Source organism: Xenia sp. Carnegie-2017, unplaced genomic scaffold, assembly GCF_021976095.1.
Source record: "Xenia sp. Carnegie-2017 unplaced genomic scaffold, XeniaSp_v1 HiC_scaffold_13, whole genome shotgun sequence".
Classification (NCBI taxonomy): Eukaryota; Metazoa; Cnidaria; class Anthozoa; order Malacalcyonacea; family Xeniidae; genus Xenia; species Xenia sp. Carnegie-2017.
Window position 1 is genome coordinate 7,389,557 of NW_025813436.1, and position 16,000 is coordinate 7,405,556.

The window sequence follows — 16,000 nt, forward strand, 5'->3', positions numbered from 1 at the left end:
TTACGGGCGTGGCAATTGATAATAACCGATTCGAAAATAAGTATATTTTTAATCATTTTTAAACCTTTCATTTCCAACATATGGTGTAAAATGTTCTAGCGATAAAAGTAAAGTCAATAAAGTATTGTGCAACAAGCATTTATTTCATATCGCCAGTTCAACATGGTGTCCATTTTACCAAGTCATACGTGACTCTTTGCTCCTTGGAAAGATCAATCGACGATAAGGGAATTCTAATCTGACCAATGAAGTTTCTCTTACGACGAGATGTAAACTTGGATTTGTCATTTTTCACTGCAACATCCAGAGTGCAATCTTGGAGTGCTTCCAGCGAGGTGATGTACTCAAATTTATCGTTAAAAACCGGGTCAAGGGTGCCTTCCTTGGGGGTGGTCACACGGCGCGACTTTTTTGAACGATCAGGTAACAGGTACAGGCGGACGTAGGGACTGGTCTTTTTCTTGGATTCCTTGGGTGGAAGATTGTGAGCTGCGTGGACGACAACCTCTAAACAATTTCGAACATGGCTGTAACTAAGGGATAATTCAAGTTGACCAAAGTTGACAAGATTCTCGTGTGATCCTCCTCCGCTGCTGATTTCGTATATACTACCCCGAGGAGATGAGCTTGTGGAATGATTGTCGTCCGACTTGTTTAACGCATCTAACTCGTCGTTTACCGTCAATTTCGGCACAGTAGGAGGTGAATCAGATTCAGAAGAACGCTCAGAGTAGCGTACAGTACGTTTGCGTCTCACTCCAGTTGTCTGTTTTGTACCTGAGACCAGAGCCCTCAAGGTAAACTTACATGCCAGACTACCTTTATCTCCTGATTCATTAAGGCTTAATTCCTTCTCCAAGACCATCTCATTTGCATCAGCAACTGATGTCAAATGGACAACAACATTGCCAAGAATCTTGGTACCTTTACTTTCAATTACCTCAATCTTGATGGAAGAAGTCTTGTGGTCCTTAACCAAGAATCTCAATGCCTGTTTCCATGCAATGATTTGGGTCTCAGCATTTGGTCCTGCATGGTGAGTTTCCTTTTCTGAATCTTCAACAGTAACTTTGCAAAACACTGCTGGATTATCTTTTGACTTCAGTGGATTTGGTAGATTCTTGCCTTCTTTAATTTTTACCATAAGGAGAGCAGTGGATAGTGATTGGTCTGCTGGTTCAGATCCTTTACTTGAGAACTGAGCTTATACCAAGAAAGGTTCAAGTGAACTATACCACTTTTTACTCCATCTAATGGTAACCAAAGATCCCTTTTTCCATGGCGTGCGACTGAGGTGATATCAATTTCAAGTGTTCCCATTTTTGCATCTTTGGATGCCTTCTCTTCATCATACATTTGCATTGTGATTTCCTGACCCTCATCATTATCCACAAAGGCATCATAGACTTCATTCCAAACTGGGTTGAGTGTATTTTTACAGGTTTTAGTGCGAAATACTTGTGCTCCAATTTCAATGTTTATATATGGATCGGCTGCACCACCTTTGAGGGCTGAATCCATTTTGATCAATTCTTTTGCTTCAATGACACCAATCCTGACAACTCCTTCAGGAATTGGGTAACGTAGATCACTGTCATCTGCAATTAAATCAGGTGACAAAGGTACTACAATGCGATTGGGTAACACCATGATCGAGCAAATTACATCTTCAGAAACACTTCTCAGTTTGCTTTTCAGGCCAGGAATGTCCAGCACATTCAATAAATTAATGAGATCAAACTTTATTTTGGGACGATTTAGAAAAAACACTGTGATACCACCAACTGGATTGGGCTCACCAACAAAAGGCTTGATAATGATCCTTAGCAAGCCACGAACTTGGATATCTGACACACCCATGCTAACAGATTTCACAGAGAGTTTGATCTTGGCATCACCTTCATAGAGCAGGTCCAAATCAAGAATGAACTGATCCGGTGAATCCTCTGGTGCATACGAATTGATGCCAGTTATTTTTGGTGCTACCTGACCAAATGAAATAGTTTCAAAAGTCAGGCTACAAGGAAGACAATCTTGCATCATAGGCTCAACACTTTCTATTATGATTTTTTTCACCATGGCACCAATGTACGGCCACATATGATGAATCATGTTATTCATCCATACAACACGTTCTGAGCTTTCAACAAACACCCAAGAAGGTAGATTATCCATCTTCACACCAGTAACACTAACTGATTTCTGAATGCGTTTACGCCTGAGTCTCTTTTCCCTAGTTTCAAAATCCCACCAGACAAACACTAGAAGACCCAGGGTTAGCCATGCTGAACTAAAATTATATCTACCAGCAAACCAGAGGCCCAAGGAAAGGCCAATGTATTGACCTAGCTTTGGAAAGTTGATATAACTGATATAACGACGCCAGATCGGTTTATTCTCCAATTTTTTTGCCAATCTTGCTTGTTGTGGCTTCATCATTCACCTGTGAAATTTACATAAACCACTCATTTGACAAGATATCAAGTCATGCGTGTTGTACTACATATTTATAATGCCTAATTGTTCGAAAAATCTCTTCGAACTGCAACTTAGAACAATACATTTCTTACCGTACGAAGAAGAAGAATCGATTGAAAGACGTTCTCTTTTGTGTTTAGTACGCAAAATTTAAGCCCGCTTGTAGTTGAGGATTTTCTCAGCAACGCTGACCTGACCAGCGAAAACGATGGATCTTAAATAATGAAAAATTATGCGAATATTATTTGGAAAGACTTTTAATGTAATAACCGTCCATCAATATTTTATGATCATAAATCACAACAACATATTTGCTAACCCAATTTACTTCAAAAGTCTTTTCGGATAAAATATAAAATCGTTGAATCATTCGGCAGGACTATCCTCTCCAATTTCGACAGGTTTTGATGAGCAGTCATCAAACTGACTCCTTGTATTTTGCACCTTTGTATTTTGCACCAATCAGAATGATTGTTGTCAGTATTTGATCTTCTAGCTTCTAGAATAAACAACATTTGAAAAGACTGGAAAATAGTTTTTTCATGAGCATAACCAAGATTTTATTCTAGAATTTCTAGTCCTTACTAAAAAGCTTTTCGCTCCTACTTCAAAACCAAAACCTCTGCAAACTTCTACGTAGATTTGGGGAACGTATGATTTTTCCAAATATTAATTTTCATAATTTTAATTTGAAATGTACTGAACTCACAATCAACATTCAAATTTGAAGTGATTTAGGCAGTAATATCCAATATCATATTTATATCGATTTTTCCCTTCGATTTTCTAGCACCATAAATCGTACAAAAACTAATCCCAAAATTATTATAACATAGATAGTATAAATTATTCAATCTGATGGACTGCAGTGGCGTTCGGTGATAAATAATACAGCCAACAAACCAGACTGCATTGATTATGTGATTTGCACTGATTGCAGTAAACATGGTTACAGAATCGTTCTGCAGGTGGCCGATTGTGAAAAGCTACCCAGTGTGAGTGAATGAGATCAGTGCGCCATGGCGGGTTTTTTCATTGATTGAAAATTAACAGGATTAGCCATCTGACCATTTCACATATCGCCTTATTTGAATCTCATTTTCAACGCTCAGGTTTAATGTAGATCAGGTTTTTCTGAAGAGGCTTTTTTTACCGAATAAGGAGCTCGAGAAGTTTCAATGAAAATCTGGTCGTATAGCTTGTGCAAGACTTACAGTTTGATACTGATTTGTAGTCAACGATTAAACCATCTGTTTGCGGTTTAATGGACTCCAGTGATCCAATTGCATGGTTTCAACAAAAAGTGAGTACCCTTTTCGTAAGTGTAAAAACACATAATTGATTTTGAGGACTTGACCGTGACAGTGATGTGTCTTAGTGTCGTGAACATCTTCAATTTATCAAACTAATCGTCACCACTTGAGCACTTGACAATTGTTTTGTTTACGAGAAAGATTTGGATTTGGAATAACCCTATATAGCGAGAGCAGATTCATTTTTACTTGCATGTCAACACTTTCAAAGAACTTTACAAGTTTAATTGAAATTTTTTTGAATAATTTGTATGATTCTTTGTTTTGCCTGCATTTTTGGATGCATAACTTTCAAAACTGAGGAGTTTGGTTGTAACTTGTAAGGTTGGGTATTTTGCTCAAGTGATGGGTGGTTGTAAATTAAAGATGTTGAGAATTAAAGATAATAATTTCATGAAGGATGTTTAAAAGTGCAGGTGCTTATTAATTATTTGAGCTTTAAAACAACTTTTTTATTTAGTTTATTCTAAATGCCTCTTTACTACAGAAGAGTTAATATTGCATTCATTAATGTTGTCTACCAGAAAACTTACTTGTTGAACTTTTAGCCTTGATGCTATAGCTCAACCAGCATTGGCTATAGTAAACATTCATTACTCTTTGTACAGATTGGTCGTTATGATAAAGCATTGTGGGAACGAACTATTGAGCAAAAAGAAATTAAAGTTTTAGAGGTAAAGAACATATTTAGCCTACATTCTTAATCTTTGTTTCTGTAGTTAAATTGAATGAAACATGTCAACATCCATTTTTCAATTCAATTTGCAGGATTTGAACTGTGCCCCCCGGAAAAGTGGCAACCTAAAACCTGAGCTTATTGATATTGATTTGATACGAGGTATGCTTGGATCATTTTTCATATATTAAGCATTATTTATTCTCTGTACATGTTATTCTTGATGTTCTCCTTATTCAGGCTCAACATTTTCAAAAGCCAAACCAGTTCATGGATGGTTTGTCGTACTTCAAAAAGGTCTTTTACGTGTTTTGTTTTATCCATTTTACTACAAGTGGTAAGTACAGTTTTATCCTAACTTTTTCTGTATATACTTCATTTTGTGTTAGATATATTTTAAGATAAATCTTAGATAACAAGAAAAATCACTAAGAAATTATTTTAACACAATGTGACCACCTTTTGTTTTTGTTTTTTGAATCCTCGATCCCTTAAGTTAATAGTGTTTTCCTAATCATAAATACCTTCTCTATACCATAGCATAATTTACTGCCTAGTAGGTAAAAATTCATCCATCAAACATTTCAAATCAAAACTTGTCATGTTTAAGTGCTGAAATCATAAAGAAGTTATATTTATTCATTTAAATCCATTCCCATTCTATATTGTCCTGTTTTATCCATTCATTTATACTCCATCCCAATTCTGTATTGTCCTGTTTTATCCATTCATTTATATCCCATTCCCATACTGAACTCCTTTTAAATCTGCCTGTTACTTTTGTTAATTGTTGTGAATTTACTCTGTTTACTCTGTTTTGCATTGCACCATGTTTGTTTATTAAGTTTTTTAAATTAACATTAAATAAAATAAAACTTATTCAATCCATGTGCAATATAACAATGTCATAGTCTTCATGTTGTGTTTATATGAAATTGTTTATCCCTTCAGGTGGAGAAGTGTTGTGCCATCTTCAGTCTGCTTGTTTTTTCTGTTATTGTACATTACACAAGTCTTGGCTGTTATCTTCTATACAACATACTCAGATAAAATGAAGGTTGATACTAATTCATCATACTATATGAATAATGTCATTATTTTCATTGTACAATATTTTTATTTTAGCTTATATACCCAACAGAAGCCTTTGGACCTGTTCTCATTATGTTTGTACTTGGTGTACTTCATACTCAGGTTGTTTCAACAACTGTATCCAATATTGATGGCATTTCGTTGCGATCTGGTAGACACAGGTAAAGATGAAAATTCCTGATTGGTTTCTCCGAATAATTTTATTTCCTTTCTGTTGGAGTTAGACAACCACCTCAAATAATGTGCAATCACTGCGTTGTTTATTAAAAATGCATTTTCACATTTTATTTCTTGATATAATGTATAGTTTGACTTCCTCTTTTTCATATTTAGTTATAACTTGACGGGAGAATGTGAATATTTTCTCTCATCTGAGTAATCTCCTGCTTTAAGAAATCAAAAACTAGTTTCGATTAAACAAATACCAGAATTATCTTGCTCGTAAAGGTTAAACCATTACTGGAAAGCTTTCAGCTTGTCCTATGACTTTTAGAAAATCTTGGCGTAAAAAGTCCAAAGCGCAACGTTCCCGAAACGATCTCGACAGCTCGATTGAAGACTTGACGCACAAAACACATCGGGATGGGGTTAGAAAAAGAGTTCGAAAGAAAGAAAGTTCTGAAAAGATGACACCAATTCTCGTCACAACAAAACGTGAGATTTAACGGATAACCAAAACAGAGAACGAGAACAGTCTTTACACAATGTAAAATGTAAACTAAGATAACGTGTGTCAGTGTTGGTAGTGATGAATGAACAGTAGAGGACGAGAATAGTCTTTACACAATGTAAAATGTAAACTAAGATAACGTGTGTCAGTGTTGGTAGTGATGAATGAACAGTAGAGGACGAGAACAGTCTTTACACAATGTAAAATGTAAACTAAGATAACGTGTGTCAGTGTGGGTAGTGATGAATGAACAATAGAGGACGAGAATAGTCTTTACACTATTTAAAATATAAACTAAGATAACGTGTGTCAGTGTAGGTAGTGATAAATGAACAACAGAAAACAAGAAGAGTCTTTACACTAGTCAATATAAACTTTATCGATATTTAGTCTGACCGTGAAATGTTTTTAAAGGTACCTCATCTACTGCCGATCCGAGTGCTACAGATGTCAGTGATGATGAAGGAGAACATGATGACGTTTATCAGGAAAAGTCGCATAGTGAAGGAACAGAGGCTGAACGCTCGGAGAGGACTGAAGAAGAGTTTTTTGAGAACAACGAATCGAGTTCGTCTGGTACATCTTACAGTGATAATGAATCAGTCACTTCAAATTTTGATGAAGAAGACCCATTTAAATGGGACAAGGTAAGTCTTAACTCATTATATGGATGTTAGGATGTTGCATTGATTTTGGCTCTGTAATGAACGTAGGTATTTATGTTAGATTATTGATTGAATGCACTCGACTAAAAGTATAACAAGACTCGAGTTATGGAATCTCTATCGTCTTTAAACAAAAAATATAGAGACTACAGTTTTCAACATCAGTTGATTCCTATTGAAAATACCCAGAAATAACTATTAAATTGTTTAAATCACCTGGTAACTTTAATCTTTACATGTTACTGTAGATGTGTAGATCGTCCATGTAGGTGCTGTCCTTAAAAAGACGGTTGGTGTTGGTATTGACACGATTTTTTGTCATTTTAAGCTGAAATCTTCAGAGTCAAATGATACGAGTTTGAAACGTCATTCAACACCAACAGCCGTTCACCGGACTTTACCAACCTTGACGATCTACATTTACAATCATGTAACGATATTCCCGGGTTCAAACCATGCAGGCTTTGTTAGTACTTGCACTATTTCTGATTTATTTCTTTAGAACGGAATTCTAAATGAAGTAACGGTTGGTGCACCAACTGGAGAAATGGGTAGGATTTCGTTTCTTTGTTTTGTTTGTTGATTTATTTTATGAAAAGTTTTTTGATAGCAAGATTTGTTTATCATTTCTGAAGTTCAAGGTTTTTTTATATTTTACAGTTGGTGCATCAATATGGGAAGGTCGACAGTTTAAACGAGTGGAGTTAACGCTTCTAGATATGAGTTCTGCTATCATAAACAAAATGGTAAAATATTTATGAACTCGATTTTGATTTTTACTGAACGTCAATAATGTGTGTTTTCTCCTCTTAGAATGATTTTAAACCCAACTCTGGTTATCTTCATTTTGCTGTCGTTGTTTCCTTGTGTGAAGCATTTGCACCTTCATTGTTTCGTCTCTACGACAGTGACGTATGTCTTTACATGCATTCTCTTTTATAAATTGAAAATTGACCTTTAATTTTTTGCGCATGCTCTCACCAGGTTAGTTCAGAATGGACTTCTATAGACGGTTTGTACAATATTTACTTCCGCTGCTTCGGCGATAATTTCAAGTAAGATTTCTTATACATTTTTATCTTTAGAGATTTCATCTTTTCAATGTTTTTACTGTCATTCCATCCTTTGTTATAATGAATATGCTACGATGTTTTACATTTCAAAAAGAACTACTGTTGTGGTGAGGGAAGGTGGGGGATGAGATGGGACATATGATATCATAGTTGGCAATAATGAAAAGCAATTGATTTGTATTAGTAAATGAGATTAGCATACGTACATCCACAGTCATCTGTACAATACCCGTGTTTTTATTCTTTTTCTGATTGTATGATTAAGTTCATTCACCCATGTGTTTCGTTAATATAAGATTTTTCATGTTTTGTTACAGCAGCAACTTAAATCTGTCAATCTATCCTTTTTTTTTTGTGAAAGACTTTGATTCGAACAATTCCTGCATCTCCTTGAAATAAAATTCATCATCACAATCATACTCAAAACACAATAAAAAATGAACTGTGTTTGTTTTCTTTTACAGAAGCTCTTTAGTGATTTGGATTAGTCTTGTTCAAAGTGGTGCATCAACCTTCTGCTTTCTCTTTCTTCTTTGCGTCGCTGAAAGAACATTACGTCAGGTAATGATTTTCAACATTACGTCAGGTAATGATTTTCAACATTACGTCAGGTAATGATTTTCAACATTACGTCAGGTAATGATTTTCTTTGTTTCATTTCACTAAGTAAGAGAGATTTGTCTTTAACATCAACTATCGTATAAAATATCATATTTATGTTTGTCAGCGGTTACTATGCGCCAAATTGTTTGGGACTATTACGTCGTCACGTCGAGCCCGTCGTCATGGGTTACCGCATTTTCGACTGCACAAAGTAAAGAACATCAAAATGTGGCTTTGTCTACGATCTTTGTTGAAAGTATGGCGAATCTTTATTTATTAACTATTGCGAAAGTTCTTTTATTCAATTTAGTTTATCTTGAACAATTCAATGTTAGGATCTTGCTTTATAGTTACTTGTAAATTAATCGTCTTGTAAGGATAATCATTAAATAATCTAATTTTATCAATGGAGGAAATCTAAGTTGAACTGTCTTTAATATGCTGGAAATTTCACGTTACAAAAGACTGAAAAGAGATTCCGTAAGGATAATCTTTTATTGATTCAGTGTTAATCAGTGTTGATCTTTTATTGATCCAGTGTTGATCCAGTGTTATTACAAAAGGCTATCATAACAAAAGTGATTTCTAAAAACATCATCTTTTGTCGATCCTGTACGCGAGGACATCTTACATAAACTAATTTTGCCCGTACTTGTTATACATTAGTTTTTCCAGTTTTTCGTCCTAAAGATCATAAACATCCTGTAAAGATCATAAACATCCTGTAAAGATCATAAACATCCTGTAAAGATCATAAACATCCTGTAAAGATCATAAACATCCTGTAAAGATCATAAACATCCTGTAAAGATCATCATTTCTTGTTGATCGTATTTAAAGCAATATAAGGTTATCCTATAAGCTCTTAATCTTTTATACTTAATGTTTCAGAGACGTGGTCCGCAACGTTCTGTCAGCGTCATTATATCAACAACATTTGTTCTCAGCGTCTGTTTGGTTGTTATCACATGCTTACAGCTTCTCAAAGTCACGGAAAAAGAAAGATTTTTATCAAAGTTATTTAACGTGGAGTTTTTCATGTGGTAAGAATTTTCTTACAAAGTTTATTACTCAAGTTGAATATGTTCTGAAATTTAAAATGCCTCGTGAATTGACAAAGAAACCTTACAATGTATGCAACAGATAAAATACCTTAATTTAATTTGAATGTGCAATGAAGAATTTTTTTTCATAAGAACCACATAGATTTTTTCTATTTAAGAGTCTATTTTTTGTATATCTTTTATAGTTACCATTTATGTAACTTACTTTTGTAAAAACATTTCTACATCTCTCTTCATTGTAGTCGTACAGTTTTTCTCACACGTTCATATTACATTTTTAGGTCGCTCGTCTTGTGTATTTATCAATTACGTTTTGTAACGTTGGGCTCAAAGATAAACCGAAAATTTCGTAACAACAGCGTCCTCATGACAGAGCAGCTAAATTTATATTTACAAATGGAGAAAAATCCTGGAAAAAAGGACGAACTTATGATTGCGAATAATGTGTTGAAACTTGCATCGAAATTATTAAAGGTATGTATTTAAATTCGTTTCTCATTTGTTATTGGACAAATGACACTTTGTGTTGTTGCAGATTGTATTTGATGTATGTCAGTGTATGGATATAGATGAATGAACAACAGAAAGAGAACAGTCTTTACGTTAACTAAATATAAACTAAGATAACGTGTGTCAGTGTAGGTGGGGATAAATGAACAACAGAGAACGAGAACAGTCTTTACGTTAACTAAATATAAACTAAGATAACGTGTGTCAGTGTAGGTAGTGATAAATGAACAACAGAAAACGAGAACAGTCTTTACGTTAACTAAATATAAACTGAAATAACGTGTGTCAGTGTAGGTAGTAATAAATGAACCACAGAAAACGATAACAGTCTTAACTCAATATATGAAAGATAAATATAATGTGTGTCATTGCATGTGTCATTGTAAATTGAGATCTTAAATATTTACAATATCTCTTACATGTAGGATTTAGAAAGTCCATACAAGATATCTGGCTTGGCCACTAATCCGTTGTTATACAACATCACCAGAGTAGTTGTCTTATCCTTGATCTCAGGTGTTATGTCTGATCTGTTAGGATTTCGATTAAAGGTAATTACTATGATAATGTAGCTTATAGTAATGAGCTATAGACAGGAGAACTGCAGAGGATTAAATCGTAAAGTCTTTGAACTCATCATGAATGAAGTTTTACACCGATGTTTTACGGAAATTTTACAAAACTTTTTTTTATGAGTCAGTTTTTTGTAAAGAAATTTCAAAATTAGACGATAAAGATTATCTTTGTCGTGGCAAAAAAAATGATAGCTGTGGTTTATCTTAAACGATTTAAAGAAAAAGGAAGGGTGTTAAAGTTTCTTTTTCCATTTATTTCACTTGGTTTTTTCAATGAATATTATAGCACAAGTAATTGTCATGGATGTTAATTTCTACGTCTCAACTTTTCTCTGTTTTTCTTATCCCAGGTATGGAAAATTAAAGCGTGAAAGTATTTTTCTATCAAACTGCAGGTAGGATTTAAACTCAAAAATTGTTATATAAGAAAATGTTGAAATTTAACAAAACTTTAAATAATATATAAATATAACTTATAATATATATTATGCAGCAAAATATGAAACATTGCGACTTTTTGATTTTTTTCTGAAGGTTTTACTTCAGTCGTGATTCATATGATATTTGCGTTTATTTTGTTTATTGCTGTAGTTATAAAACACAAAAATTTTTTATAAAAATTAGTTTCCTGGTTTCATGCAGATTTTTTTGTTGATTTTTGGCCTCGCATTATGTGCGCAATTAATTTAGAAAATGTTTTTGTTGTTGAGAAGCTTGTATATTGTTAGTTTGTATGTTGATTATTGGTTTGTATGTTGATTATTGGGTTGTATGTTGATTATTGGGTTGTATATTGATTATTGGGTTGTATATTGATTATTGGGTTGTATATTGATTATTGGGTTGTATGCAAATTATTGGGTTGTATGTTAATTTTTTGGGTTGTATGTTAATTATTGGACTGTATGTTGGTTATTGGGTTGTATGTTGGTTATCGACTTTGAAAGAGTATTTATATTTTGTACAAGGCGTTTTATAAATTCTCATAACCATAAGCCAAAATCCCACGGTCTAGACTTATATTTTACATTAAATTTTATTTAAGACGAGTCATGTTGATACATTTCTATTTTATTTCTATTCTTAAGCCAAACATACTCCTGTATTTTCTTTCTTGTTTTTAATTTAAATTATACTATTCAAGACATTTACAATTTGTTCTTTAAACATACATGGACAGATGAAGCATTTTTTGAAAGTTTATTTTCCGTCACCAAAAAGCTCTTTGAATTTTGCATCGAGCGAATCAACGTACTTAGTTGTACCTGTATTACCCTTGTGACCGAGGGCTGTACCGAAAGTAAACGGTTTATTGTTTGGATTTCTTTTATTGAAGGACATATAATCTTTCTGTTCTCTTTGCGAGGGGAAACTTTCATCTTCTGACGACTCTGCTTCGTATTTTTGTCGGGAATAGTCGCTTGTTCTTTTGCCAAACAATTCATCGTATGCTTTCTTTCTTTGTGCAGCATATTTTTTTCTGTCGTCACTGTTTTTATGACCGAGTGCTGTTCCATAGGTTATTCCACGTCGTTTTATCTCTGATAACATGTCATTATCACGTTCATTTCCTCCTGTAAGAAATGAAGGCGACATTTAAAAAATAACATATTAAATAAAAGTCCTGGTGGTTCTATAGTCTGGGGTGTTGTAGATTCCAGTAAGAGGGCAGTAAAATGAAGAAGATTATTTTTTGCCATAAATAAAACGCGAACTGAAGTACCTTCTATTGATACTGAAGCAGAAAGACAGTTGTTTGCCAGGAAAATGTAAAAGCACACTGCAAATATCGACTTCATCTTCGTCCTATGAATAGATGAGCTTTTTTTTCAGATCGGCTGCATGATCATCCATGGCATAATTTTTTTAAACATTTCATTTTACAATGATGTATGAGGGTTAAGGGCATTTTTAGTGGCCCACAACAGTAAAGTCTGTGAATAACAGAACACATGCAAAGAGGCGTGAAATATACAATTACAGCGTGGTTTTCGACGGCATGTACTCCATAAGCCTCCTCCCCTGCACGTTTTCTTCATTCCTTGATTTTTTTCCCCACATGTGCTTGTGAATAGTTTGCATGCACAGTGAAATATTGTAGTTTTATATGCATAGATTCAATATTAACTGTTATGTAAAAGTTTGTGAGTCTTCATTTTAAGATAACACCAGAACGAAAAAAAATGTTAAAATAGTTATATTTAAAACATTTAAGATTGTCTTTAGGTAAAATAAATCCTCTCAGTTATACATAAGTCACGTACCTCGATCTTTTTAAACTCTCCTCAACTTTACATAAACTCAAGATGTGTTTATCTGTTCGATGCAACCGTGTTTTCTGCTGTTCCATGGCCAACAGAATCTTATTTAATCCTTTAGCCAACAATGGCAAGATGTTATCTATCGAAACAATTAAACAGTAGCTAATATTCTTCGTTTTTTTTACGCCTTCCTTTGTATTGCTTATTACGATCTTTGTTATTGAACTAATCAGCTCATTATTGACGATATTATGAATTCTGATTGTGTAGTATCTTATCTAAGTATTTGTCCTTGTTCCATACATGTCGATTTCACCTGTCTCCTATATTTTTTTTTGCATGTGACATGAAAGTTATGAAAGTTAGGAAAATGTTAGGCTTGTGTATGTTGATATGTATGTGTGTGTATAGGTGTATGGTTTTGTTTCGTGTACTAACCTTAACTTTGCTAGATCATAAAGATATAATATCTTCTCTGTGTCATCTTTCCGATACTTTAGAGAAGTAGTTGTTATTTGAATGGGTGATGATTGTTGTTAAATTACGTGGGCATCTATAAAGCTTCTAATTGCACACGTTTCATTCTGATTATCAATTCTGAGCTTTTTATCAAAGCTTCGTAGATTTTTCCTTTGTATTTGGTAATTTCATTATGTCTCTAACATTTTTATTAAATGATGTTATCGCACATGCTGTCCTTACGAAACGATATTGTTTTCTCCATTAGCATCATCATTGTTTTAAAAGATTATTGATCAATAGATTGGATCATTTGCACCTGTTTCACAGTCTTCTTTGTGTTGAGTTCAGGCAAAAATGTACATAGATAAAAAATTTCTCCAACACAGAAGGGCATTGTAGCTAATTTTGTCTTATTTGTATATTTTCTTGCAAGCGAAAGCAAAGCTAACATATTTTACCTGCAACGAACACCTTGATTTATTTTTTGTACTCTCGAATAATTTCAAATTATAAACTTGCATGTTTAGTCTCTCTTGAGGTTTAGAAGGTAAAACATTTGCGAAATATTTAGCCCGCAGAGGTCCAAATGGAAAATTGGAAAACAGGCATGACTTTGTTCGATTTAAATAGAGGTCATCCAAAGAAAAAAAAATTGACGATAACTTATTTTTGAAATTTTTGTAAGTATTTTGTAAATTTAACGATTAGTTGTCGAGTTTGGAATATGCACAGTTAGACTTAAGTTTATTTAACATCGTTTTATTTTGCATTCAAACCTTATAGGGACAAACATGTCATCGTTTATGACGAAATATATGATAAAGCATGATCGTTTTGAGTTAGCAGGTTATATTTGCTCAAATAATAGACTTTTTCTTTCATTTAAATGTGATTTTTTTCTTTAGGAATAGGGATATACGCTAGTTCATAAGTTGTAGTACTTATACATTGTTCAAATATACATTGGGACAGTCAGCCTTCAAGCTTAGTCTGTCCTGCTACACAAATTTTTAGTGTTCACTCTGTGCTAAAGCAACAAATTTCTAATGAAATGAACGATGATTGTGCTGCAAAATGTACATAGCAGGACCAAAACGTGCGAGCTGGGGACGTTATTATGTATGGCCCTGTAATTAATCAACTATTGTATCTAGTTATTAATTATGGTAACTGGCTGTTTCGTCAACTAGGGTTGTAGGAGGTAAACAGTAGGCAATAATTACTATCCATTCACTCTTGTTGTCAAAAGCGTCGTCAACCTAAGTTCGATGAGCTATATTTCCTTATCTTCTTTGAACATCGTCACTACTGTATGAACTTATATCATCAGATGACGCATATTCGCTCGTAAACTCTGTGGTTGTGTAATCGGACGTAAGATATGTTTCTTCATCAAACGACTCCCTTCGCGTGTTGCCATGTGGGGGAATTGAGTTCATTTTCTTGTTCAGAAAGAAAAGCAGTACTATCAAGATAAAAACGAACGCCAGAAAAATATCTGAAAAGGAATAATATTATTTTAGATGCAAAAGTTCTCTCAAAAACTTGCTCCATTGAAATATATACTTGAATACCTAAGTAATATTTCTATTTATGGATAATTCGAAAGAACGATCTATTCTAAGAGACTGTACTAACAAGAATAGAACAATTTATCTTTATACTGGCTAAAATCAATCTACCCTAAGACCCTTGCAATAAAATACTATCTATAATATACACGTCACTGCTTTCGTATTCAAAGATTTAACCAGAAACAGATAACCTTCACTATCGCCGCTATTGTTTTGTTTTTCATAATTTTCAATTTAGATTTCAGTGTTTTTTTTTACCTTTCTCTGAAGATTTTACTAAACACAGGTGTTTTTCGAAAAGTAAAAATACTTTCTATTCGAGAGCGGCGTTTATTAGAGTAATGATTATATGACGAATTTAGACGCCAGAAAATGAGTGTTTTTGAAGAACCGAAAGGTATTTCTGAATTGTGAAACAAAGTGTCTCCTTAAAAGCATGAGTTTATTTCGCTGGAGAGTTGAGATAAATCAGATGGGAATCAGTTTAACTCAATCAAAGTAATTATATGTGTGACTTTTCCAATTGTAAAACATTTACAAACATTCACAAGTAAAAATTAGTGAATAGTATTTACTTACATGCTCCTGTTGTATCTGCCATTAAGATTTTCGAGAGATAATGCTAACACTTTTGAAAATAGAGATTTGGTTACGTCTACAGTAAATATTCTGCTTGAGTGCTTCCAATTTTATGAAAGGTGTGTTGATTAAATGTGCAATTAGACGCGCCCTACACCATAGCGTTGTCCAAACGTTGACGTTTCAAAATGTGAGACCATATAATATTACTGTGTCTGTTGATGTATCAATTCTTTCTTTGTATATATTACCGCAGTTGCAATGTTCAGCATCATCTGTAGTCGTTCAAATTATATGCATAGACGCTTGTGCTTGTTTTATACATGGGCATTCAACTGAAACACGAGAACAAAAAAAACATTTAATTATGTAATTTCTCTAATATTCGAGCCAACGACTTTCAAT

The 16,000-nt window shown here is 33.7% G+C and overlaps 3 protein-coding genes and 1 long non-coding RNA gene across 4 annotated transcripts in view; 1 reads left to right on the plus strand and 3 right to left on the minus strand.

Moving 5' to 3' along the window:
• LOC124433417 (protein PHTF1-like) overlaps positions 1 to 11,342 on the plus strand; it is a 31,203-nt gene extending 19,861 nt beyond the window's left edge. The window contains exons 3-20 of the mRNA XM_046983178.1: positions 3,532 to 3,781; positions 4,400 to 4,465; positions 4,560 to 4,629; positions 4,708 to 4,804; positions 5,419 to 5,524; positions 5,593 to 5,720; positions 6,053 to 6,213; positions 6,644 to 6,876; positions 7,397 to 7,445; positions 7,555 to 7,640; positions 7,708 to 7,806; positions 7,879 to 7,949; positions 8,432 to 8,528; positions 8,695 to 8,826; positions 9,462 to 9,613; positions 9,916 to 10,108; positions 10,570 to 10,695; positions 11,070 to 11,342. Of these exons, the coding sequence (XP_046839134.1) occupies positions 3,743 to 3,781; positions 4,400 to 4,465; positions 4,560 to 4,629; positions 4,708 to 4,804; positions 5,419 to 5,524; positions 5,593 to 5,720; positions 6,053 to 6,213; positions 6,644 to 6,876; positions 7,397 to 7,445; positions 7,555 to 7,640; positions 7,708 to 7,806; positions 7,879 to 7,949; positions 8,432 to 8,528; positions 8,695 to 8,826; positions 9,462 to 9,613; positions 9,916 to 10,108; positions 10,570 to 10,695; positions 11,070 to 11,090 (1,926 nt within the window). The 5' untranslated portion in view covers positions 3,532 to 3,742 and the 3' untranslated portion in view covers positions 11,091 to 11,342. The remainder of the gene's footprint in view (positions 1 to 3,531; positions 3,782 to 4,399; positions 4,466 to 4,559; positions 4,630 to 4,707; positions 4,805 to 5,418; positions 5,525 to 5,592; positions 5,721 to 6,052; positions 6,214 to 6,643; positions 6,877 to 7,396; positions 7,446 to 7,554; positions 7,641 to 7,707; positions 7,807 to 7,878; positions 7,950 to 8,431; positions 8,529 to 8,694; positions 8,827 to 9,461; positions 9,614 to 9,915; positions 10,109 to 10,569; positions 10,696 to 11,069) is intronic.
• Positions 30 to 2,952, minus strand: LOC124433415 (extended synaptotagmin-3-like). Its single transcript, XM_046983174.1, is given in 3 exon segments — positions 30 to 1,170; positions 1,173 to 2,692; positions 2,807 to 2,952. Coding segments are annotated over 2 exon segments (2,280 nt in total). The 5' UTR covers positions 2,440 to 2,692; positions 2,807 to 2,952; the 3' UTR covers positions 30 to 157.
• A 394-nt stretch (positions 11,343 to 11,736) lies between the features above and the next one.
• Positions 11,737 to 13,096, minus strand: LOC124459497. Its single transcript, XM_047008954.1, has 3 exons — positions 12,984 to 13,096; positions 12,443 to 12,525; positions 11,737 to 12,293 (listed from the first exon to the last, which is right to left on the minus strand). Exons 1-3 carry the CDS (start codon positions 13,067 to 13,069, stop codon positions 11,920 to 11,922), a joined length of 543 nt encoding a protein of 180 aa, XP_046864910.1. The 5' UTR covers positions 13,070 to 13,096; the 3' UTR covers positions 11,737 to 11,919.
• A 1,084-nt stretch (positions 13,097 to 14,180) lies between these two features.
• Positions 14,181 to 15,884, minus strand: LOC124452795. The gene is made up of 2 exons (XR_006950878.1): positions 15,596 to 15,884; positions 14,181 to 14,940 (listed from the first exon to the last, which is right to left on the minus strand). It is a non-coding gene; the product is annotated as an uncharacterized LOC124452795 (long non-coding RNA).
• Between the last annotated feature and the right edge of the window lie 116 nt (positions 15,885 to 16,000).

Excerpts from the sequence above, each read along its gene's own strand:
- LOC124459497 (XM_047008954.1), bottom strand. The coding sequence starts at position 13,069 with ATGGAACAGCAGAAAACACGGTTGCATCGAACAGATAAACACATCTTG. Across the intron at positions 12,526-12,983 it reads GAGAGTTTAAAAAGATCGAG|GACGAAGATGAAGTCGATAT; the intron begins GTACGTGACTTA and ends ATCTATTCATAG. Across the intron at positions 12,294-12,442 it reads TGCTTCAGTATCAATAGAAG|GAGGAAATGAACGTGATAAT; the intron begins GTACTTCAGTTC and ends CATTTCTTACAG.